The sequence below is a fragment of the Pygoscelis adeliae genome, unplaced genomic scaffold (assembly GCF_000699105.1).
Source record: "Pygoscelis adeliae isolate BGI_AS28 unplaced genomic scaffold, ASM69910v1 Scaffold45, whole genome shotgun sequence".
Taxonomy (NCBI): domain Eukaryota; kingdom Metazoa; phylum Chordata; class Aves; order Sphenisciformes; family Spheniscidae; genus Pygoscelis; species Pygoscelis adeliae.
This window is the reverse complement of record NW_008825114.1, coordinates 10,432,938-10,459,413: the sequence shown is the minus strand read 5'-3', so window position 1 is coordinate 10,459,413 and position 26,476 is coordinate 10,432,938. Positions and strand designations below refer to the sequence as shown.

General features: G+C 34.1%; 1 protein-coding gene across 1 annotated transcript in view; it reads right to left on the bottom strand.

Moving 5' to 3' along the window:
- VPS13A (vacuolar protein sorting 13 homolog A (S. cerevisiae)) overlaps window positions 1–26,476 on the bottom strand; it is a 106,335-nt gene that overhangs the window by 12,589 nt on the left and 67,270 nt on the right. Inside the window, 19 exon segments of the mRNA XM_009328187.1 lie at window positions 4,412–4,526; window positions 5,471–5,594; window positions 5,865–5,910; window positions 6,260–6,423; window positions 6,525–6,600; window positions 7,074–7,187; window positions 8,202–8,283; window positions 8,391–8,458; window positions 8,460–8,558; window positions 10,384–10,497; window positions 13,606–13,711; window positions 14,168–14,237; window positions 15,572–15,653; window positions 16,220–16,366; window positions 17,246–17,399; window positions 19,516–19,751; window positions 20,107–20,236; window positions 22,122–22,255; window positions 22,955–23,083. Coding sequence (XP_009326462.1) covers window positions 4,412–4,526; window positions 5,471–5,594; window positions 5,865–5,910; window positions 6,260–6,423; window positions 6,525–6,600; window positions 7,074–7,187; window positions 8,202–8,283; window positions 8,391–8,458; window positions 8,460–8,558; window positions 10,384–10,497; window positions 13,606–13,711; window positions 14,168–14,237; window positions 15,572–15,653; window positions 16,220–16,366; window positions 17,246–17,399; window positions 19,516–19,751; window positions 20,107–20,236; window positions 22,122–22,255; window positions 22,955–23,083 — 2,190 coding nt within the window.

Sequence of the window (26,476 nt, the reverse complement as noted above, 5' to 3'; positions counted from 1 at the left end):
TTTCACTTCCACATTCTGTAATGATTTGTAGAATTGTAAGTTAAAAAACCTAAAGTTAGGTCAATTTGATAGAAAAAATGTATTATTTCTAAAAATCAAATTCTTATTTTTGCAGCGATGCTTTTTCAGTCAAAAAATGATTGCATTTCTTTCTAAAGCTGTTTTAGAATGAGGAAAAAATATGTTTTGTTATAAAATTTACATGCGTTGTCTTGTAAGACAGGTCATTACAGAAGAAAAACAGAATTCTATAGGATAAAAAAGAAATTGCATTAAAAAGCCAAAAAGGAAAAAGAAAATGTCAGGTAACGTACTCAAAGTTCCCAAAACCCAGGAAAGTTAATAAAATGCAGTAGTAACCTTTCCATAAAGTTGTACCTAACAATTTCCTCAACTTTTAGGCATGATGTCTCTTTTTTCAGGGTTGAAGATCAAAACAATTTCCTACATTCTTCAAAGAAATACCCGAGATCCATTTGTATCTGAAATACTCAAAATCCTTCCCACATTGTTTCAGTCAATAACCCACTGCAATACAGTTTTTCAACTACTTCTGCAAGACGTCCTTCTGAGACAGCAGTATTACAAAGTAAGTAGCAATACACGATCTGTAGCAATCTAAATACTACAATCTAAATACACTACTGTAGCATCAGTAGTTTCAGCTAAAACATGCTCTCGAGTTGAGTTTGTCCCCTCTTTTATCTGGGAGGTTAGAGGCATATATTCCTTGGCTCATTGCCCAAGACATCAGAGCGTACAGCAGCTTTTGAAGGCATAGAGCCAGACTAAGCAGTCTTACGGATTTTGAAGGGTTCTTCCCTCGGAATTTTGATAACTGGAAGACAACAGACAATGAAGGACATGACATCCCCTTTGGTAAACATGCAAACACTTATTGCTTTAGAGGAATTCTAATTCTTCAGATGTTGGCAGAAGAGTTAATTCTTACTACCGTACCTATTGATATATAAATATCTATTGCAAGGCATCTTTAAAATGCAACACAAAAATCTAAACTTAGCAACAAACCACAAAAAAGAATGAGAAAACTGTGCAAGCATTCCAGTGAATACAGAATAAAACAATTTTTAAAGAAACGAGTAACTTGTAAAGCTATATTGTAGAACTTACAGTACAGAATTATAGTGGTTCTCTGTTGTTTTGGTTTCCCTCCCCCCCCGGTGTCTACGTAAATAAAAACCTAAATATTTTTGCACGTTACATATGTTTTACTACACAGAGCCTTGTAAAAGTACTGGTATTTTCTCCACCTGTCCATGATTTTACATAGGCTTTAGTTCTGGGGTGGATTTTTTACCTTTTTTTGTAACAATAAAAACAATAAAAATATTGATTTAAGAACCAAATTATTTATGGTCACAATAAAAAAAAAACAAAATAAACCATTATTTCACACATCTAAGAATTCCAAAGGATACACAAAATAAGTATTTAAAAATTATGGTAAAACAAATTATAAATGAAAAATTAAAGGTTTATGTTAAGTGTTCCTTTCAAAATATATGTATTTTATCTTTTAAATACTTTTATAGGCCATTTAGTGTTTTTGCATAATCTATTTCCAGGAAACATGGGAAACAATGTTGGAACAGAACAGATGAATCCATTTTAGATATACTTTAGACGTGTTTATTGTTAAAAAGAAAAGCAGACAAAATACTTTTGAAATACGAAATTAAAAAAACAGTGAAACAGCATTTTAACACCAATAATGACTGTACAACTCAGTAAAGTTTTACTAAACATTTAAAAGCATTCAATCTAGCAAATTATAAATAAAACCTGTCAAACACTTACGTAAATGCAAAAACATTAAATACATTTGATAGAAACATATCTGGAAATAAACTCTACGTTATGGTATTACTATTTCTTCATATTATTCAATACTATTTTCACCTAATATCCAGTTTTATCTATAAGACTATTTTTATTACATTCTTTGCTCCTTTGCCTAGCACTCATCATCATACAGTTTATTTCCCCGCATTTTTTTTTGCACAGTTTTAAAAATAAGAATTTAATATCAGACAACCCCAATTTCTCAGCGGGAATTATAGCAGCAACATTTAATACTTAAAGGTCAAAAGAATGTGACAAAGGCCATTTATATCTGTTACAGTCCATATTATCCTAACTGTCATCATCATCACTACTATCGTGAGTCTTAGTCCATTCCCTGTAGGCCTGTCTTTTCTGAAAGCATGGTAAGGGAAGAAGAAAGCAGAAGTGTTAGTTTAGAAGTATTAGTTTGTCTGGCAAATTTGTTAATTAAAGCAAAATAAAACCCCAGAAAACAAAGAAATTCTGAAGTGACATCCTAAGTTTAGGACACAGTATAAACATAAGAAATCACCTCTGTCCTATTTCCTTTAATCAGCATATACAATCTCTAAATCACTAAAAGAAGTTTTATTCCAATCTAATCCAGTAATCCGTTGAAAATGTTACCACACAGTGACTGTAGTGGGGCCAGTCACCAGACCTGTATGCACAGAAATAATACAAAAGGGGAGAATCATCTTTTTTCCCCCCTAAGAAAATACTACGCTATTCAAACTGCTTCAGATAGGGGACTTGCAATACATAGAGTCTCATGCAAAACAAAGAAATATCTCTAGAACCAGAAACATTAAGAACCAAAACAATTAGTAAACTTGAGGGTAAAATAAGATTAAGATATCAAACATGCTATATCAGAAATGAATGTCTGAAAAAAAAAATTTACACAGTTCATTATTTTCTGATTTGACTGTCTACACGGAGAATTACAACCCTGCTTGGAGCTTTCAAAACATTTCTTCAGGATTAGTTCTGCCTTAGAATCGTCAGTAGTGAAAACTAATATGAAACATACTATTTTTCAACTTCAGCTACTTTCAAGTGGTGGCTGCCATCACAAACTATGACAGGCATTACACAAGGCAATGCCTTCATGCTATTGTAAGTTGGATAATGGAAGGTGGTGGTACTGTACTCAGCCACACAGAGACAAATTAGAATTACATACTACATTGCAGAATTTTTTAAACGTTTCTCAGAAAAAAACCTCAAAATGCAAACATGTACAAAGTTAAGAAGCAAAAGCGATGCAAAGTCATTAGAGAAGTCTGCACGTTAGAGCTGAGTCTGTCGGCTTGCTAGCATTTGTTTTAGTGGTACACTTTAGAACAGAAAAGGGATGTTTTGGAATACATTTTCTTACCAAAAAAAGGAGAAAGGTTAGAAAGTAAGTTTATGTCGTTCATCAGTAGTAGCTTCTAACTATGCTCTGGTTAAGGTAAAACTGCTTTGTAACACTAGCTTTAAATTGGAGAGCACAGGTTAAAGCTACCTCATTAGAAGAAAGGCAGATGCATACTATTTATTATCAAAGAACTTTCACAGTCTGCTAAACTAGATCACCAGTGAATGGTACGGTGAACATAGCTGAGATGCCCCAAATAGGACAATCCTCTTCTACCAGAAAACAAAAGACACACTAATGAAATGCAGAAGAAACAATCAGATTGGAAGTCGATATGAAACAAACAGCTGTGGCAACTCTCAAAATAGTCTAAAAACCCTCTCCAAAGGCTACTTCATTCTTATCTACTTCTCCAAAAAAGGTTATTTCTGTACGACTTCTCCAACATTTCCCTGGCACACTGAATCCTTCAATGTGTATTTCAAAAATTCTGTTTACATTCATGCAATCACTAATTACTACTTTATTTCTTATGTCCGAATATTTCTAAAATGCAGTTTTACTTCTAACAGAGAAAAAAATAGAAACACTGTAAGCTGCATAACACTTGAAATTATTTCCACTTAGATATCTGAGTCAAATTTGCTTAAATAACAGCTGAATTATTAAAGAATAACTGCTGCTCAGCATGTTCTTCATGCAAACAGTATTCCACTTCAAAACTGTTTACGTTCTTTCAATGGCTGTAGTATGACATAAATACAGCTATTTTAAGTGTGTTCAAAATGCTGTTTTACATAAAATTGAGATTAAAATGTCACTGTTTAAAATATGTATTATAAAATTACTGAAAAAAGTATCTTTGTGTTTATCATCACTTTTTATCAAAAATAAAAATTAAAGACATAAACCTTTTTAATTACACATATAAATCTTTTTCTTCTTTCAAAATGTTCTGTATCTTGCACAAACCTCTACAGATATCCTGGTATAAATTATGGTGACTTTCTCAAAAGTTGTATCACAGAAACTGAATCACCGAAGCGGTCATAAGCCTAAGAAATTAAACGGAACTTTCTGACTACGGAGTTACTAGGTAAGGGGTGGTAGGGAGTTTAAGAAATGGGAAATTCTGTAAAATATTTATTTCAACGTATGATGAGTTAAAATTTACGTCAAATTATCTTTCATTTTCTTCACCTGTAACATTTGACTTCCAGTTCCATCTCTTAATCTGTAAGGTCTAATAACGCCATCTTCACCAAAGAAGCGAGGTGGGCGCAGGCTTATCACATCTTCTGATGAATCTGCAACTCTGACAATAAAGCAGCAAATTTAAGGTATGTGTCAATATCTCTACTCAGTTATAATATTTAGCAAAGGCTCTAAATTATTTTAAATATAAATTAAATTCAAGTACTAGTAAAGCAACTGTTGTTGTCTATGTATGTATTTTTGCATATGAACAGACACTGAGTAGATGTTTTATGAAACAGTAATAGAATTTACTCAGAAATCTATTTCAGAGAATGATTATTAGAAAATTAGATTGCATAGGGCAGCACATGCCTGCAATACTTAATCAGTGTCTAAGTATTGTACTTCAAAACTTCCAAATTAAAGACATCTGTGCCATACAGAACTTCTGCTCCGATATTTTTCTTGCATTTCTCTGCTGAAGAACTTAAAGTGGAAAAACAAAAGAGAGTGGCAATCTTATGGCAGCAAAAGTGGTCCAGCTCGCTAAGACGAATAGGGCCATTAAACAGCTGTGTTCAGACAAAGCCACTAAATGCCCCCTCAAAACACTTTCTGTGTTTGAACAACCAGGACAGATCCTGGCATGATGTGGTTGTCTTGGAACTCATCTCATATAGTAGTAACAATATAGAAAGTAATTTTTGATGCAGCTGAGAAGTCTTTTGTTCCTGTATACTTAGGATAAAAGGAAAAAATCAGCAATTGAAGGAAGTCTGATCACTGAGGCTTTTAAACTAGTTTCTTTGGTAATGCTAGAAATACCTGAGATTTGATGTTGCGTTTTTTAAATGCTATCAACTGTGTATTTTTTAAAGAGCCACCTATTTATTATATAAGTAACAATATGGATAAGATTTTTTTCTAGCTCATCTGAAGTAATGATGAAGTTGAGAGATCCAGAAACATTGATGCAGAAGTGATACAAAGACACAATGTACTACTGCTACTACTATTGTCTGTTTCATGCCATATGTCATTCTTCAAACTTATTTTACTTACTTTTTAATACCCTGAAATGTGCTGCTTGCCATGTCTATGATTCCTCCAGTAGGCCTAGCTACTGCTCCCACTAAGCCTTTTCCAACACCTTTGAAAAAACCAGCTGCTCCTTCTTTCTGAGCTCCTAAAAGGATTAAGTGCAGCAAATCATTATAAAACACTGAGTTTTTCTTACAGTCTTAGCAAACTTAATTATCATTTAATCACAAATCTTATTTGATACGCAATTACGTAGTCTCCACACAAAGTTCATGTAAACAACATTTAACCTAAAATTCAGTAGGAATATAAAATCTTTATAAAAAGTTTTATAGCTCAGATTTATAATATCTCATCAAATATCAAGAATTTACCATCATATGAACAGTTAATGTGTCAGAAGACCTAAACTTACCTCTTATTGGTTTTGTAACTATTCCTGTTATGCCACTGACAAAACCCTACCAAGAGAAACAAGAGATATTACAAATATGCTTTCAGACTATATTTTTCATTTTTTACATTTTTCTTACTACTTCATTAGTGAATAGCCTCAAAGTACATGTTTGCGTATTCTAAAATTCACCACAAGTTATCAGAATGAGAGGCACCTGCTTCACAGTTCCTACCTTCTCTTCTACCCTCGTATATTTTTCTTTAAAGTTATCACTCAATTGTGGCCATATATTTGCAAAACCAGAATTACAATAAAGAGTAGCAACTCTCTGGTGACTACGGCACCCTCTATATTTGTTATTCTTGCCTGCATAAAATCCATTAATCTTTTTATAATTTTTTTTTTCTCCTTACAGAAACTAATCCTTTTCCGCCACGAGTGATGCCCTCTCTCAGACCAGTGGGCTGTTTATTCATGGCTTCTCTCCTTTTCTGCTGGTAATCCTCATCCATAGTTATCGCAGCTACTCCTTTTGCCATAGCACCAGTGATTCTCGATGCAGCACCAGCTAATCCACCTATTGGAAAATAAAACAAAATAAAATGCCGATGCAACTTACAAATACTCGCCTGTGTTGCTTACTATTAAGTATACTACCGTGATAACGCTGAAACTTACCAACAGCTCCCCCTACTAGTGCTTTAAGTCCTAGTGCCATTCCTTCTATAAATTCTTCAGGACCCTGGATGGCTCCCTAAGAAAAGAAAGGATGTGTTTATGTTAAGCTTCAAATAGTATGCATTACATATTTTTAAATCTTATGTTTTTATTGGAATTTATCTGTAACAAAGAGAACAAGAGCATGGGACCAAGTGAGAAAGTGTGAAAGTGCCGACAAGAGCACCTGTGAGAGAAAGACAGACTATTTTAGAACACTAATTTATTCCCTGAAGTCTGCTTATTTTAAGGCAAATGGAAAAAAAGCAGATTTATTTTAAAATAAGAACCATAAGGAACAGTCTTTTGTGAATTAAGTTAAATGGACTGCTCTCTCCTTTTTATCTCACTTGAGTTTTCCAGTAACTTTTCCTGGCACTTTCACTTTAAATTTTCAATTCTAAATCTAAATTTAAAACCAAAAAAGGTATTGATATATCCACATTTTTGATATCATTCATACCTATCTACTTGTGCTACATTTCAAAAGAAGGCAGCGGAGATTTTTACCTGGTAAGGTTCATAGAAGAATGCTTCTACTCCTTCAGACAAGCCTCTTATGAATCCAAATGGATTACCCAAGACATCAAGGCCAAGAATAAGAACATACATCTGTTTAATAGCCTGAAATAAAAATAGTTATTAGTAAAAATATTTCAGAAATTACACTAAAACAAAGGCAAACAGTGTAGTAGACCCAGATTAAAAAAAAAGTGAAAGCAACATGAGTTTAATATAAAAAACCTCAAAATTATTTGGAAAAGTAGTAGTAGAAGTAGTTGTATTAAAAAGAATCTTACAGTGAGTAAGTCATATTAAGTCAGCCAACTAAACATTACTTATTATGAGCATTTCACAAATAACTGACATTAATGTTCTTGAGATTTTACAAAGCAAGCACATTACCTAGATTTCTCTCATACTACAGGACAAAATTTGGTCTGTGCATATGCTGAGAAAACTCTGTTGATTGTCACTGCAAAACATTGTAACTACATCTATATGAAGTGTAATTCAATTTTAAAAAAAGGTTGAGCATCTCCTAAGAGATTTCAAATTTCCCCTCTGGGAAAAGGAAGGGTCAGAGAATAACAGATAACTCGTTCCCCAATTAAAACCCTGTATAGGTTTTCTCTCCTTTAAAGATGGACAGAGCACTAAGTTAACATGTCCAAAGAATCCCTTATTATTAGTGATGGATTGATAGAAGAGGACTGATACTTTTATGCAAAAGTGTGTCTGCTGGGATTCTCTCCACTGGATGACAGGACTTGAACAGTACACAAAGGCCAAAGAGGGATCATAATTCATATACTACTAATGTCCAAGAAAAAGCATTAATATTTTGATGCCAATTCTGCTCTATCAGAGCTGCACTGTGTTTGCTTCCACTATCCATTCCAGCAAGTTGTTTTGTTATCCACGCCACTTTTCCTCTAGTCATAATTTGGAAACAGCACTTGCCCCAAAAATAAAGGCAATAGAATCCAACTAATGAATAATTGTTTTGTATGTGTTTAACCTTTGCACAAACCTACAAGGCTGACGGTAATCTTATTTATTTTCATACAACCAAAGCACACAGTAGCACTTTCAAAGTATAAATTTACTGAAATATTGAAATTTACTTATTCTAACCTGTTTTGAATAATGCCTTACAACTGCTGATTGGAGCTGTTGTGTAGTACAGAAGTGATAGCTGAGTTCAAAGAATGCCAACCTAAAAAAAAAAAGAAACGAGAAAAAGTAAGAGCAAAATAAAAGCTAACATATGTAATATTGGTTTAATCTTTGGAAGTAATCTTTACAATCATATTTTTAACCTACTTAAAGACAACATCTTGTACATCTGTGAGGGTGGCCCCTATACTCTGTGAGGGTGTCCACTATACTCTCCAGCAGGAGATTCAGGGACTGAAGTGGTATCAGTTCATTCTTTCTTTCTTCTTTGTTACTATCTTCTCCACCCGTACTGAGTGAAAAGCTTAAGTGTAACTAAAGGATAAAAATGAGATTGGGAATAACATGGTTGGTTATTAGAAGTATTATATTTCTATCATTATAATCTTTTAGATGATTTAAAAATTGAGATAAGACATTTCTAATCTTGACTGAAATCAGACTGACTTCATAACGGAGAACATAAATACACCACGTAGGGCAATAAAAAACCACTAACATTTAAAGTCAAACTGAATAACTGGAACTACCTTTAAGAAAACAAGAACTTGAAATTACTTACTCATGTTTTCAGATAAGGTCTCAGAATCTTTTAGCTATAATTTAGGTTATTAGCTTGTTTCCAAAACATTTTGTTTCTATAACTAATGCCCAAAATCAATGCAAACTGAAAATGATAACACAGCATAGTGTCCAAGCAAGAATGAGAAATGAAAGCCGGAAAACAATTATTAACACAAGTTTTACAGGTGCTAAATAAACACTGGAATATGTATACAAGAAAAACCCCACCTGTGCAGACCTGAATTAACCAAAGTATTTGTTTCCCAGAAATTAAGGTGACAGTCTCAAAACAGAAAAACATTCAGGAACATTGCTCAAAGGGCTCTATAGTGCAACAAGTGTATTCAGCAGTTTTCAAAATCAGATGAAAAGAAGTTACGCCTGTTTCCGATTCTCTGACGACAACACCATGTGCCATTCATTAATTTATGGTGTAACAGAGCTTAACTAAAGCTCATTCCAAAGATACATAGCTCGTCTTGCACAATCATTGTCGGTTAATTCACAGCTCTGTATCGACTTTGTAACTGTTGAAGACTAATGTTTTATTAGAACCTGAAGCCCATTTATTCCATCCTATTTCCTCCATGTAATTTTTCTTGTCAAATATGACAGAATACATTAAAAAAAAAAAAGCTTTTGTTTACTTTGTTACAAAGTGTTCACTTTGCCATCTTAACATGTAAAGAACATTTTACTTTTATCAAGTCCTGAGCAATTTTTGTAATAAAACAACTGGAGACGTACCTATGAACATCTAAATGAAGACACACTGAAAGAGCTACTAAATATACTTGGAATGAGTTAGGCTAAGCTGTTTACATAAAGATAGCCAAGCATTTTCTGGAATTACCTGTTCTAATAGCAAACCATTTCTAACACCTCATCAGATACTGTAAAGAGATGAAACTCAAACCGTTCTTTGATCTATTTCCCATGGGATGGAGGGGAGATTCTCTTACTAAGAACTGTCATAGAGCCTACAAAGTACCATCATACCTTTAACAACATCAGCTATGCAATAATCAAAAAACGAAGACCAGTAAGCTAAAAACGCACATGAGTTATATTTGGGCTGTTGTTTCCATATAAGTATGCACATACTATTCAACAGTTGTGCCTGAATGTTTATGGGAATGGGGAGATAGCCAAAAGTAGACTTTACTGGAGTCAAACAAAATGCTTTTCCCGTGAGTAAGTAACAATAAAACAGAAAATGTCATTGCACAGTAATGCTGGCTGTATATGTTTTTTAGAAATTACCTCATTCCCCAATCCACAACACACTGTCAGCACACAAACTATAGCATTTTGCAAGGATCTTTTAAATAGTAGAAAGAAAAAGAATTACTGTATATGAAGAAAGTAACGGATAGGAGTGAAATAATGAACTTCTTATGTAAATATTTAATAAATGTTAATGTTAGTGGTAAGAATGAAAGCACTTTCCCAGGGCATTTTTATTTTATTTTTGATCACCTCTATGTTTCTTCATTTCCAGTGCCTACTATCCTGCAGGAGACAAAAATTCTTCAGTTAGAGAGCAAACGCAGGCTGTACTGTGAAAAAGGTATACCTTAATTGGAGAGATATGAAAGTATTCATACAAGCTGATTTGTGACGTATCCATTGATGACACACTCATCAGTTCTTCTTGAAGAGATTCAACGTCCTTTTTGAAAAGTTCTAGCTGTGAATACGTTTTCAAAAAAATATTACTTTAAAATTTAGAGTATATAAAACTACCATGCATTTGTCACTGAGATGCAATACATTGACTAATACTACTTATACTCTCCTGATCTTATTTTTTGACTTAAAAAGTTGACATTTTCAAGGACTTTAGAATTTGTTTGCTGCCTTTTTTTGTATGAAGAGAAGGAAACATATGTATAAAAAGACAATCCAACATACATCTATTTAATAGTTAAAAAAAAAAAAAAAGAAAAATATCTGGTTTTATGAAAGTTCAAATACCAAATATTTTCAAGTTTGGACAGTTTTTACCTGCATCAAACAAAGGGCATACATATATACCCTTCTGAACACACAATACAGCGCATAGGTTTTTAAAAACAAAAAACGAGACTAAAGACTATTTTCTGTTATATAGAAACTAGACTTTTACATACTCTGAGGAGACCTCCATCTAGCTAGCCCTTTTCGCTTTTCTCCTTCAAAAGATGGAGTTCCTTTACAACAGTTTTTGAAGAATTGGCCAAGTACAAAAAACATTTTAAGATTTTTAAATAATAAAAATTCTAAAGTTATAGTCAGAAAAGACTTAATCAGTCAAAGAAAATGAAGTTGTAACTGAAAATAAGGCAAGAGGTCCTTTCAGAACTGTAAACCCAGATACCACCTTGCTACTTAAGCAAAACAGTCAAGGCACTAAATATTAAGTAGGGATCAAATCCTAAAATTATGCCTTGCAATTCCACTAAAAATGAAAGTGAAGAAGAGGGTCTCCTCTAATCTTCGGATTCAGTGATTCAGCTCACAATGCTGATCTCAAATCATTCCTCTTTCCATTGGGAGGGGAAAGAGAATAAAATACAACAATGTATTTTTTCCACTACACAACCATGCATTGAAAATTAACATAATTCTTCAAACTACCACAGTAATCTACAATTCACAGGTACACCTGGTATCAACAGATGTAACAGACTGTATGCCCTAGCACACTGCTGGGAACCACTAGTTTAGACTACATATTCCCACATATGAAAATACAGCAACATTTCTGAAACAACTCTAAAGTAACATTATTAATGTTCATTAAATGTCTGCTTTGTTTAAGGAACACTTCAAATTTCCTTATATTTCATAAGTAACAATCAGACTGCTCATTCTTACTATTTATATTTTTTAAGATGTTGAAGCAAGCTTATGATGTTTAACAAAACTGGACTCATCCAGCCTTTAAAAAAATTACATTACTCAGTTTTGCTTCAAGAGTTTATAATATAATAAGAAAGGACTATATAGAAATACATGCTTAGGTCTTGATTTAGAGAAAGGTGCCTCTCACCAGAGAGGATGCCATTCTTTAAGCTAAAATTTTACTTAAAATTTACATTACCACCAATAGACAAGAGTTCCTAAGTCAATAAGCAACTAATATATTTTGTGAGTATTTCCAAAATTGTGGTACCACTACAGCTCTGCAAAGAACCCACAGGCTTCAAGTTACAGCAACAGGAGAAACAGACAGGACTAGGAAGACTCAGTTATATCTTCATGCCTGATAACCCCAAACTCAAGGTAACCACATAAGCATTCTGTGAACTGGACAGTACATTTAGTTTTCCTTTATCACAGGCCAGAAAACAAGCTACAAACAACCCACCAAGGTCAGAATCTTCTTCTTAAAATACAAAACAAAGAACTCCATATGCTTAAGAAACAAAGGTAGGAAACTGAGGGTATATTTAATACATTATACCATGCAAGAGTAGCAAATCTATTTAGATGAAAATATCTACTGAACTACAACCCATAACAGACAATTCTTACATCAATTTATTCTGCTGTAAACTTGACAAAATTCTAACATGACTCCTATCTTGCTTGAAATGTTATTCCAGAAATTAATTCTCTCGTTGTTCCACACTTCCTTCTAATTTTCAATTTGTATTTACACTGGAGCAACTTTTTAATCTTTTCACCTCATTTTAGTTTAATCCCTGAGCAGTAACACTTTTTTAATCTCTGATGTGTAGATATGGGGAAATAAAAGCAAAGTAAGTTGCTTTTCCAACATACCTTTCACTTACCACAGTAAGACAATACCTTTTAAGGCCCCATCAAAAAGGACCTTTTTTCTCTACTCACCCAGGCAGATCTTTTATGCAAATATTTCTAGTGCGTTTTTCACTAGCAGCATTTTTGAGCTACAGACAAAACTAATACCCTTTCTGCTAAATAATTTATTATCAGTTCATCGTGTATTGACGTTCAAATTTCAACACTCTTAACAAGACAGCATGCCCAATATACATCAGAACTGCATTATATCTATACAGCTTATCACCTTTTTTGGTTTTCTTTGGCAAATCCAAGAAACTCTGGCTCCTCTGCTGCCTCATGGTTGTATCTGAGGTTTTCAATATTATTTCCCAAGCAGACTGCCTTGCACTTCATATTATTATATTTTATTTTACTTCTACTGTTCCTATGTACAAACTCCTCTCACTCTCCCTGTACAGTAATTAAATTCCCTCCCACTGCCCTCTCCTCTCCGCTTAGAATCAACATGCCAACTACATCATCTTCCAATTTTATAATTTTGCATAAAATTACCGAAGACACTTTCACTTTCTAATCAACCTCTGTCTCCATTCCTTTTACATTCTCTTGCTCTCATGGGCAGACAAGATTTAGTGATTTCCTGGTCAAGATTTTCCTAGAATTTTTTTTTTTTTAATTTTTTAAAATAAGCTACATTAAGGAAAAGAGTATTATTTTCACTTCCTTCCTGTCTTGGGTTCTTAATTAACTGGTCTCTCAAGCATTAGTAAGACCAGAGTCTACAACAGCATTAGTTTCATTCTTTTCAGAAGGTTTTGAAGCCTTCTTTGCATAGCATGCAAGATGAAGATAAAGGAAAGAGTTTACTGTTTGCCTCAGGCAACGGTAACTCTTAAAAACCTCACAGCTTCATATTAGTCCCAGACACAGCAATTAAACAGTGTTATGGACACAGAAGACCAAGTTATTTTTTCTTTTTTTAAACAGAAGTTGAATAATTACAAACTTAAAACCTATTCATCTTTAAACAACAAAAGGTTTCTACCTCTTGGTCACTCAGCACATCAGCCTGTGTAAAGAATTCAACCAGTGCATACAGGAAGCCAAGATCTAATCTGAGATCCATCTCTTGAATCAGGACCTTAAAATACCTACACATGAAACAAAAACCAATTATTAAGGGTATTTAGGCCACTTATGTATTAACTTCAGGTTTTTTTGTTTGTTTGAGGGATTCGCCATTACTGGTGAAAACAAGGCTTCCCATAGTGGTGTAAGATAAAACACATTTCCTGTAACGAGAACTATTTTAATCAAGTAACAACATGTAACACTGTATATAGCACTGTTAAACATAGAGTTTTTTCTAAATTAAAAAAAGACTAAAAATCTGCATTAAAAAGACACTTAAAAATCCTTGCTTTACTCTGCAATTATGTGCATAATAAAGGTGGCTGAGCTTTCATCTCTCTAAGTGCTCTGATCTTTCCAAGAATGAGTTGGTGTAAAATTATCTTGCATTATGTTTGCCCCATAATAATTTTGATTTTAAAGATTGATTAAGCATAATCAATAGCAAAAGACATGGAACATGTCAAAATACTTACTTAATATGAGATATTTGTGAATGTCCTGCAGTCCTCATGACAATACTGACATCAGTAAATGGTTTTGGTGCTATGAAGTTATAAAATAAAAAGAGATCAGCACAGATTTTTATATGATACACATACCTTTATATTTTTAATATAAAAATGTCATATATGTTCAGGATTTTCTCAATCCTGTAAAGTAAGATTACATAATGGATATGACTGGCAAACAACTAATTCAGGGAAAAGAGCAGGAACAGAAAGGAGTAGGAAGACAAGGATGAAATGGAACATCAAAATTATATTTCACTGATCTCTGAAAATGTACCATTTTCATTTAAAAGCAAATTAATATTGATATCTAGACATCTAATTTCCCTAGTCATGGAATAAGATTTTCCTGTGGCCGATACAGTAATATAAACTAAACAAAAAAAGGAATTCCACAGATTTATGCACTCTAGCTTGAAATTGATCAAATTTAGAACGAACACCTGACATCTTATTCGCTTCTGTACAAAATTACAAGCAGTGTTCTTTGTCTCAATCTAGAATCCCTCCTGAGATTACTCTGGTCTTCCACGTGACTTCGCCCTGAACGAGTTAATGGAAGACTGCAGTTCATCACATAGTATACTGACATTGATCTCTATGTTCCAAGCAATGGAGAAGTCAGAAGGCTACATAAGAAACAGGCAAAATATAATTTGCCACCTACAGAGCTTATAACTGGTGCCTCAATTAGCAGTTTTGAGTTTAGACTGGCACTGGCACACATTTCTTTTCTTATTAGTTAAGATTATTTCAGATAGGTCACTAGGTCATCTATTGCATGCAAGCAAAGAAAAAAATAAACAACATGATTAAGATAAAACTATTTATTTGGGGCAGTAGGGAAAAATCAGATGACTAAAGATGAAAAGTGAATCCTCATTGCCCCAGAACTCCAAACGCAAGTAATACAGAAATGGTGCAACAGATTCATTACCATCAAGATAAGCAACAATTCAATCTCTTCTTATTTTCAGCAGGCAGCTCTTCTCCTATATTAGTCAGCATTAAGTTTTAGTTGTGGTCTGAATGCAACTGCCAAAAGCCCATTTTAAGCTTGATCCAAATGTAACTTTCACATTACGCTCTCCAAGAGCACTGAATTAGCATGTCAAAAAGATGTGCTTAAAAGGTATGATATCCATTGATGGATGAAAGAAATTTTTTCTTCTGTTAACTGTTTAAATAGTTTTTTGTATACTTTCTTTGTAGAGAAAACTGCTTCCCTATCTGTAACATTAGTATTGTGTTATCTGTAGTCAGTAAGCTTATAAAGACTTCATCCGATAAAAGTGACATGGTTAACTTCAATAGAAGCATGTTATCTTGTCATTTTAGAAGTAAGGATTATGTTAAACTAGAACAAACCTGAATCCAAGGTGATGGACTTTGGAGGTTTAATAGGATAGAACACAAAGGGAAATATGGCTCCAGGAATCTGGTTTTGTATCTAATAGGGGTAAGGACAGGACAAGGCACAGCACATTAGCTTTTCAACAGTGAAATATTTTTAAATCAGGACAAACACAAGAATTATGAACATTACCTGTAGCATTCCACCAATCCAAAAGCAGAAAAAAAAGCCACTACTGGCGTTCAAAATATCTCTATTTTCAAAATGAAAACATCCAATCTAAATAGTCTAGAAAAGCTTCTCTAAGCTGGTGGCAATAAATGGTCCAACAGAATTTTTGCACAAGATTTGTTTTTAAAAACTTGAACATATGCAAGACAACAAATTGTACCTATTTTTCTGTTGGTTGTAAAGAAAAGCCACAAGAAAAAGCATAGAATATGAATGGTAAATGTTTTTCCTGAACAGTCATAGTTGTCTGGGGTTTTTTTCAGAAGCATTTAAGTAGTATTTCCAAAGATTGAGAAGCACTGATGTAAAAGCCAATGAGTACAATTAAATTCAAAACATGACAAATCCAAACAATTCTAAAAATAAATCCAAGTTGCCATAAAAGTTTCTTTTTCTTAATAAATAACTCACCATTTTTTGACAAGACTCACCTGTATCCTGTAAATTTGAATTCTGAAAGACTTCTGATGTGCAGATGAACTGTATTCTACTTTTAAAGCCGGCAGATAATTCCTTCTGATAGGAATTTCATTTGGCTGTTGAATTTTCATGTTCATTCCATTAGGAGTTAAACATACCTATTGTATTATTAAAGAAAATTCAGGATGCTATGTGTTTCAAAAGACTGCTTTTTATAATGAACTTTAAAATTTACACTTCATTCACATGGTAAAGATAGCTTAGCAGTAAAAGTTTTGCAGCTTTTCAGTCAGATGTCATAACTTTCCTTTATTTAAAGCAATCAAGTTTCACCATAAATTTCAATAGAATTAAAACTACAAAATATTGCATTATTTGGGGGATTACTAGTGTTTAATACACGGCTTTCTAGAGGAAAGGCAGAGTAGTAAAATATAATGGCCTATGACTGAGATAAAAATTGGCTCATTTACCTATACCATGTTCATTTACCTACAACACAATCTTAATGAGTTTCTAGAACTTATCTACAGACACGGACAGCAGCATTTGGAGCATAATGTGCTTCTACATCCCAGAACAATTTTTGGAATGATTTTTTCATGTGTATGTGGTTGAATGACACAGTTGCATTATCCCACAATAAGGCACTTGAAAAATACAAGATTTTGTGCTAAAACAAACCAACCCTAAACTAAAACCCTGCCCACCTCCCCAGTACAACAAATGAAGCAAATGCAAAGCATCTTTACTCTAGCTTTATGCATATTTAGTCCCATGACCTGCAAAAATGTTACACTTCAATTTCAAAGTTAGAGGCTAACAACAAAAAGTCTATAGGAAGCTTTCAAACGCTTATGGATTTTTTTCCAAAGATTTTTTTTCTAGACAGAGACAAAGAAGGGTTTTAAAATGAATTAGGTAAATCAATCATCTCAATTTTCACTGGAAGTTTCTTCAAAGATAGCAAAATTGATACATTATCTTCTTCTTGTGTGTACATGTAAACAATAGAATTAGAGAACTATCAGTATTACCAAAACATTAGATTCCAACGGAATAATCTTGTTCTCTGAAGGAGTTAGCTCACTGTAATCTTTGAATTCTTGTTCTAATTTATCAGTCTGCTTAACACTCATTGGTCTCCATCTTGACTTCTTCTTGGGTTTTGTCTCCCAAACCACATCAGAACTTTGAAAACAAAACAAAGGACCAAGAGAGAAAGATTAGCTATTTCAAAACAAGTTTTACCTACCATAGTACGGTTTTTAATAGGTTATAAGTACGAAATGAGAAACCACATCATAAAGTACTACTGTATTAAATAAAAGTGACCCAAATCACCCACTGCCTTCTTGGTACTAAGGGGAAGCCAGTCTCTCCAATATAATGCAAAAAAGCAAACAGCAAGTCTGTATAACTCCCCACTTTGATGAAGATGGGTATGTAAGGATACTTAATCAGGAAGCTCAGTTTCAACAGTACTGCCATCCATTATTCTACAAACTCAATGTAGTTTTCTACATATACTCCTGCATGTATTCTGGCATAGCTGAATTTACTAGAACTTGAAAACAACTTCAAGTCAAGACGGAATGCCTCCTGAACTGCCTCTTATTTTTGATAGCTAGTTTCTTCACTCCTTCTGTCTAAATCAATAGATGGTGATTTTGCTTTACATGTTTCCTCTACCAATTTTATGGTGGGGGTCTTTGGTTTTGTTTTGGGTTTTTGGTGGTTTGTTTTTTCTTTAAATGGTATCCCAAAATCAGTTCTTTTCTTTTGTCTCTTACTTTTGTTATTAATAAACCAACAAAATAATTAATCATCCTTAAAGGGCACTGGACTCTCTTCTGCTTAATTCCACTGTTTCTGTGAGAAGCTCTTGTGTCTGATTCCACCTTACAGTCAAACCAAAGGCACAAACAAACACTATCAGACAGGTGGAGGGTGTTTCTTCTTTCCACAAGTTACTGTATAGCCCACAAACACATAGCTTTCCAGACACAGCCCCTTAATCCAATCCCTCTTAGCTACATCTGTGTCTGTGTTGAGATACATCAATGGCAGAACCACCAGAAAAAAAAAAGGTGAGCTACAGGGCAAAAGAACAGCTACAAAATAAGAGTACTACCTTGAAATTGCTGGGAGTTTTCCCTCTCCCCCCCGCCATGGGCTGTGATCCCAGAACTGGCATGGTGAAACTTGTTTCTGCATCAAGTTCGATACAAACTGCCTTTTTCCTTCTTTTTATAACAAGACATTCACAAAAGGGAACATTCTGAATAATAAGGTTTTCTTCACCGTACCCAAGGAATAATCTCTCATCCTCAGAAAGAGCTTTCAGGAGTTTGACACTGACTCAGGGTTTAACAAGAAAACAATACCAACTGTAAGTACTTCTAGACTACTGACTATGGATGACTGCTTCCAGAAAAACACTGATTCAGTGAAATCTCAAGACTACTTTGAATTTAGGCAATTAGCTGCCACTTTTAATGGAGTGTTTCCACTGTCTGGAGCTCAGTTTCTCAGGTGAGGGCAAGGACTGGGATTTTCTTTGTGAATGATAGATGTGAATATGTGAAGTATACATGTATGTGAAGTTTTTGCTTGTTAGTTTTGCAGTGCGGTACAAAGAATCAATCACGAGAAAAAACCCTCGCTCTAGCAACCTCATGATACAAATATACAGAAGTGTGTGGATTATGGCAATGACATACAAGTGTCCCTTCAGCATTCTAAAAAGCCTCTGTTTGAATATATGATAGCACACATTTCTTAAGCATTACATAGTTTCTTTTCTACTTCCCTCTGAGATGTTATAGTAGAAAACCTAAACCATTAGAGCCTTGGAGTCACCATGATTTCTCATTCAAAACTAAAAAGAACTACAAGCTGCTACTGCATCAAAATTTTCAACACAGAATTCAGCAACTTGTTTCTGTAATGAAGATAGAAAAATCCACTGACACAAATGACCCACAGGCCTTACTCCTTAAAACTCTACTGTCACTCCCCAAACTACATGGACTGGAAATACTTCTGTTCAATGTATTGGGAAGTTTGCCACACAGACTTACAATTATGTGTTGCAAAAACACATACATCCAAATACAGAAAGCATATGCATTAATACAAAACACAGTGCAAATATTTCTCTTTACCACATGAAAACATAATGATTTAGTTCTAAATACGCTTATCCGGACCTCTTTTTCCTCTTCCATCGCACCCCAAAATGAAATTCAGTGAGTGAAAATACCTGTAGTTAAATATTTCAGACTGTTGCACACAAATAAATTACCTTGTAATTCCAATGTAGGACACCTCTTGCTTTGTATAATTATTAACCAACGAAATTCCAACATCTTGCAAAGACAGAACAATTTCTTGTTCTGCTAGTTCTGCTTTTACACTTTCATATGTCAATTTAAATACATTCTCATCTTCAGTGATCAGGACAATACGCTGCAAACCTTCAAAAAATGACACTAAATAGACTACTTTTCTACAATCCAGGCTGAGTATTTCCATTTTGTCCTACGAAAAAGAGAGGAAAAGCTTTTACAACTCTATTCATCATCCTACTCCACAAGCAAATGCAAAAGTCTTAGCAACAGGAACAACAATAGAAGATATTTTTTAAAGGTACAGGAAAATAATAAAAAATGTAATTATAAATTTTACAGCACACCCTCTCACACACACACGCTTCTGAACTGAAGACAATGCTTATTGTCACAAGGTCCAGCAAACAGTGTTGTTACTGCTCTGTGTTTGAACCTCATATATGAGATTGCTGATCATATCATTACATACGGAATTTCATACATATACTGATGAACAGGATAATAGATTAGACAGCACTTAAAGGAGATTTAGATAATAAATGTACCTCTTTTGGGGTAATTTCCTCAGTTCTATTTCCACATTTCCATTTCAATTTTCTAGATCCTGCTGGGTCCGCCCAAGTATACAGTACTGCCTTATTTGGCTGAAGACAGTCTTCCAATTCACCGAGGGAGCTAGAACAAAGTAATATTAAATTAAAATGTCAATGAATATTTTGTGCCAATGACTTTTGCATTCTAGCATTTCAACAAGAACACTTTCATTATTTTTTCAAATAATGAAATTGAAAACTTAAAATAACATTGTGCATGAAAAAACATGCACAAAACCATTCTCAACACAATAATAAAAATAGTATTCATAATTCAAAATACATATGTATACTTTAGAAATAAAGTATACACAGTAGATTTTAAATACTCATTTTCTTCCCCACTTGTGATTAACAGGGAAACATTAATTAGAGAAAAAAAAAAACAGGCAGTGGAGCTTACAAGCTGAAAGGAAAATTCAGGATTTGTGCTGCCTAACACTGATATTCCAAGAGAACAAAAGTACGTTCAAAATCCGTTGTTTAGGTAAGGTTTGCCCTATATGATTTGCTGAAGGGAAAAAAAGTGCAGTGTTTAGTATTTGGATATGGTGGATATTTTCAGACAAACAGATTTTAAACTCCATTCCCCCTCACATACAGTTAAAAACTGGCAGACTTGTCTTCTACAACTCTCTGGAAGGAGCCTACCCCAGGAGGTGAAGTGGAGAGGGAGGTGCTGATCTCTTCTTCCTGGGATCCAGCAATAGGACATGTGGGAATGGTTCAAAGCTGCGCCAGGGGAGGTCTAGACTGGACATTAGGAAGCATTTCTTTACCCAGAGGGTGGTCAAACACTGGAACAGGCTTCCTAAAGAGGTGGTCAATGCCCCATGACTGTCAGTGTTTAAGAGACATTTGGACAATGCCCTTAATAGCATGCTTTAACTTTTGGTCAGCCCTGAATCAGTCAGACCAAATGGACTAGATGATCGTTGTAGGCCCCTTCCAACTGAAATATTGTGTTCTGTTCTATTCTGTTCTATTCTCCATAGTTCATTACAAAAGTTCCATATATACTTATTAAACTTACACTAGGGATGCCCAAAAGCCAGCTAAAAAGATAAAAATTACTAATCTTTACAGATAAAAACCAAAGCAAACAATTGACTGTATTCTTCAGACAAACAGGAACATACAGCTGCAAGCTTAATTTGACCAGAAGCTCTTCCACTTTTCAAGTAAAAAATCTTTAAACTACACTGCCTTGATTGATTGAAGGGAAAAAATGGTAGAGGCTGTTCAGCTTTTAAAAAGAAACAGTCAAGAATGCTGTAGATATTCTTACACTTAGCACTGCACAGTATCTGCATACAGTAGCAAAGCATTACAAAGACATTCCAGCTGGAGAACAGAACTGGTATAGCTGCGTGCAGGTACAGAACCAAATTTTCACTGATTGCAGATAATTCATATTTGTTAAAATAATCTTAGTTTTGGTCTGGCTTGACAAAGTTTATGTAACTACCTACCCATTATTCAGTCCATTCCCTCATCTCTCCATAACTTTTTAACCCATTCTTTCAGCTAAATCTCAACTAAATATGACAGAAGAGTGAAAGTCTCAAATCTAATGACATTTACAGCTCATTTGTTACTTATTGTGCACAGTCAGCACCTGCACAGTTCCAGAAAAGCCAAGTACATCCTTTGCCCCCACCAGGAATGTAAAGGAATGTGGAGGGCAAGGCCACAAAATTCATATAAAAAGAAACCAGAGAGCTTCTTTAGCTCACAAAACAAGCTTCTTTACTTGTAGAAACAGGCAGCTACCACTACATAACACTGCTCTGTTAACAATTCATTCTCTTCAATTTATAAAACGAGATTTTTGGGTGCTCTGACAAAATTAAGACGGCCACTCCTTAAAAAATAGGCTTCTTAAGAAATAGGCATGCTTACAATACATGAAATAACAGTTCACATGTCTCCACGCAGACATCCACACTAAAACTCTTCTTACATACCTTTGTCCATACTCAATAATTTCCTCTTTAGTATGGTTTATCAACAGAAATGGAGCTGCGCCATCATGGTAATTAGAAAAGGTAATCACTGTAGAATGTTCAGTCAGGTTAACATCCACTGTAATTCCTCCAAGCTATCAGATGTAAAAATTACAAAGTAAATAACAGTAGAATGAATTTCTAGTAAAGCAAATTAATTTAAATATTTTGGAAGACTTTTACTCTCATAAGATAAAACCATCAAATAGTCAAACAACCTGTTTTAACATATCTTTAAAATATTTCCCTGATCTAACTACTAGGTAACAGGCATTGCACTCAGTAATTAAAACTATGGAGGAGTTCTGTACTGTCAAAATTTAGGCTGGTAGTAGAGGAATCTTCCTTGAACCATTCATACGCGTTAACACCCTCCAAAACATGCTGCTATTAAAAACACTCATATATTTAAAAAACTACTGCTAGACGACACTATATGCAACATAGAAGTACATTTAGTGGAGTCAAAGTTACTTTTCAAAGTAACAGCGTAACTTTAGAACTAATGTAAATACTTCTCAGCCTCAGCTAGAGAACACTAGCAAAACAATCTCTGCTTCAGCTTCTGTAGATCCTGCTTTGCAGAGAAGCGTTTAAAACAAAACACCTGCTTATATCTGTGTATGCACACACAGGAAAGAAAAGCATGAGAATAATACACTTGCATATATATAATCTTTTCCCCAGCTAAGGTTTTGCAATACTTGATTGTATGGGAAGGCAGAAAGTTTTGAGAATGGAAATGAAACAGTTATTTATGTTGTTTTACCTAATTTCCAAAGGCAACCATTTACCTTGTTGTCCAAATGCAGTAGCAGACAGTTTTCTTGCTTATCAAAATTTATCTTCTTTGGGGGGAGATCAGAATTTTCAACTCTAACAAGCAGTTTGTTGGCATCATTTTCAGGCCAAAAGGGAATGCACTAGGAAAAAAAAAAATCAGATATTTTAAAGCAAGTGAGAAAACAAACTAGATGTTAAATGGTATTCACTTCAGCCCAAAGTTCATCTACTAAAACTCTACCCAAATGTGTAGTGAGTTGGATCAGAAACTCTATTAAAAAACCTAAAAGTAATTACTTACCTGAACACAACACATTGAAAGGAAGTCAGAAATAATTCAGACTACAGTGAAGAAACCAAGGAGTTAAGGAGCTAAAAGTGAAAACAGTAAGACTTCATATTCACATGAAGAAGTATATTTAAAATGGATAATGTACACAAAATCCAGAATATAAAGCTGAGCATGGCTACAACACCGAAATGGCCAAGCATGTTACAAAACAAACAAACAAAAAATAAACAAAGAAACCAAAACCAAAACCCAAACAATTGACAAAACTGTTCTTCCATTAACACACCTCTTGCCAAATAAGTATAAATTACAAATCAATCTTATAGTGACAATCAATGACAAAAAGGGATATTAGCATAAATACACCCCATAGTAACTTGAGGACACAGGACATCAGCATACTAGCTGTTCTTTCGAAATACTTTTTTCATATATATATATATAAAAATACATATACACATACATATACACACACATATATATGTAGGTATAAAACATATATAAATAAAATATGAGGCATTAGGCAGCTAAATCAGACAGCATGTTCTGCTATTCACATCCACAATTGAAAACACAGCCATCCTGGTTTAAAAATCCCACAATTTCTCTTCAATAGTTTACACACTAAATGGATAAGAGGAGGAGGCAGGGAAGACAAAAGTTTTAATTGTAACTAATGAAAAGTTTCCAACTAATTAAAAAGTCCTGCCACAGGAACCAGCCATGATTACAGTAACTCTCAACCAAGTCTGTTGAAAGGGCCAAAGTCTGTCTACATAAACCAGTTTTCCTGTATTTCAAACTGTTCACCTGCAACATCCGAAACTTCAGGAGCAACTTTCTCCAACACAGATTAAGAAATGAGATGTTTATATTTAATTGCGTCTGAATCCTAGAATTAAATCTTCAATGGTGAAAGACTAGTTCACCAACTTACCATGCCACTAAGTTCCCTTTCCCATTGTTTCTCACACCACAGGAAGCAGGAAGACAAAGGAAAAAAATATAGTTAAACAGCAAGATTGAAGGTGTTATCTACATCAACATGTATCCTACAGACAAAGGAAATTTAAATTGTGTTGTAAACTAGCATAAAACATAGCAAGTAAGTCTCAACAGAGAAATTAAGAGAGCTCAAAGGAAATTCAAGGGGATCCAGTCAACAGTAAATGAAAGTTTAAAATCAAAACCAAAATAAGTAAAAAGAATTGACTAAAAAAGAAGTTACAGAATCAACCACAGAGAACTGAAAAATAAATTTTTGCAATAGTCTTTAGCCACAGAATGTCACAAAATTATGCTGTTTCCAAATGTTTTGCCACACACTTGCTAAGTGCTTCGCGAGATACTATATTCATACAACAATCTCCATTCCATAATAGGATCTTTATATTTAGCAGTGGTCTCATGTACAGTCTTCGGCAATGTTTTCTTTTTTTCTTTCTCTAAGGATGTATGTTGGTCAACTGTCCCGCGCTATACCTAATTCGAAGGACTGTCCTTGGCAAGCCATTTCATACTAATCACTGTCCAACAACTTCTATTACAACCTTTGAAGAACAATGGATTTTTCTAAAAACAGTAATTAAAGTTTCTGAGAGATTGACTGCTTTCCAGACAGGGAACATGTCCAAGAGGAGACGGGTTCTACACAAGGATTGCTTTTTTCCCTGAGAAGACAGGCTATCTGTCACTAAGAAAGAAGAGTGGATAAAAAAGAAAAGCAGCAGAGAGGAGTCTGCTTAACCTAAAATGACAAAAATAGAATGGGGGGAGAAGGGAGCAAGCTGAGATATGAATTAACATTTCACCAAGCTTGTTGTTTTTTTGAAGATTAACCTAATGTAAAAAAGTAAAGTGAGAAGTACTCAAAATAATCACAGGCATTAATTAAAAAAAATCTAGGTTAGCTGGATAGCAGAGTTCCGTATCTCAAGAACAGGATCAGATGGGAACTTGTTCCTGGAAATCTGTCCTGGATACCCAAAGATAGACCAATAACAGCTGGACTCTAACTAGATTTAGAAGAGATAAGAAACATACTGGATTGAGCAACTGGGTTACAAATGAACAACCCTGGCAGACTTAACTGTCACAACACAGATTTTTAGAGAACGCTTATCAAAAGGGAAAACATTGACACAATGTCGAAAGGCAAGCAATTTTGGGAGTGAAGTTTGGAATAATTTAGAAGGCGATACAGATTCCTCTGTAGACCTCTACTACTCCATTTGATAAACTGCCATACCTAATCTTTCAAAAAGATATTAGGAGTGATCCTAAAACCTACAGAGTCCTCCTTTGATACTTGATAACTGAAAGGAGACTAAGATCAATTAATACAATTATGAAACAACTGAGAAATAATGATGCTTGCAGGACAAGCTAGAAAATTCTGTAAGCATATCAATAAAACAGCCAACACAGGAAAACCACAGATTATACATGTAGCAATGTATTTGAACTTTCAAAACTATTACCTTTGAATAGTTTTTGCAGAAAATTTCAAAAGTTCCTGTAAAATAATTCAATTTATTCTAATAACAACTCTATATCAAATACAAACCACAAAGCACCAAGTAATAAAATCTGACTGTATGTTGTCAGAGTAACAAGTTAGATATGAAGTGGCCCATGCCACTACACATGAACCTTTGTCATTTCAGAGCTTTATCAACAAACTAGATGAGGAATCATGCGTGTAAAGAACCCAAAAACTATGTAGAGTCAAACAAAAGTTTGGTTCAGAGGAACGTAAGAATATTAGGAAATAGAACAAATGTGTAGGCTTATGCCAAACAGCCTATTCTTGAGTAAAAGCAAAGAAAATTTTTTGAAAATATTGATAAACATTATGGGAAGCTGAACTGACACACACTTAAAGATCTAAGCATCATTGTGTACACTTAACAAAAATCACAACGGAAAAATGACAACAAAAAGCAAGCAAAGTATTATTGATTTCATAAATTGAAATAATGATATTTAAATGGTATTTCTCTTCCATAATCATTAAAGATAAAACGCATGCTTAAGGAGTATGTATTTAAGGTACCAAGAACGTAACAAAAAGATCTGGTTACGAATGTGATTTAAAATATTCTTTTAACTTTGGTATTTTAGTTTCCAAGCATTTTTGTTAACCCTTTGGAGTATCTACAATGCTAAAGGAAAGCGAGGGGTCCTCCAACCACACTATTTGTTAGGCTAATCTATGTCTCTGTTTTGGTTATGCTCTCTT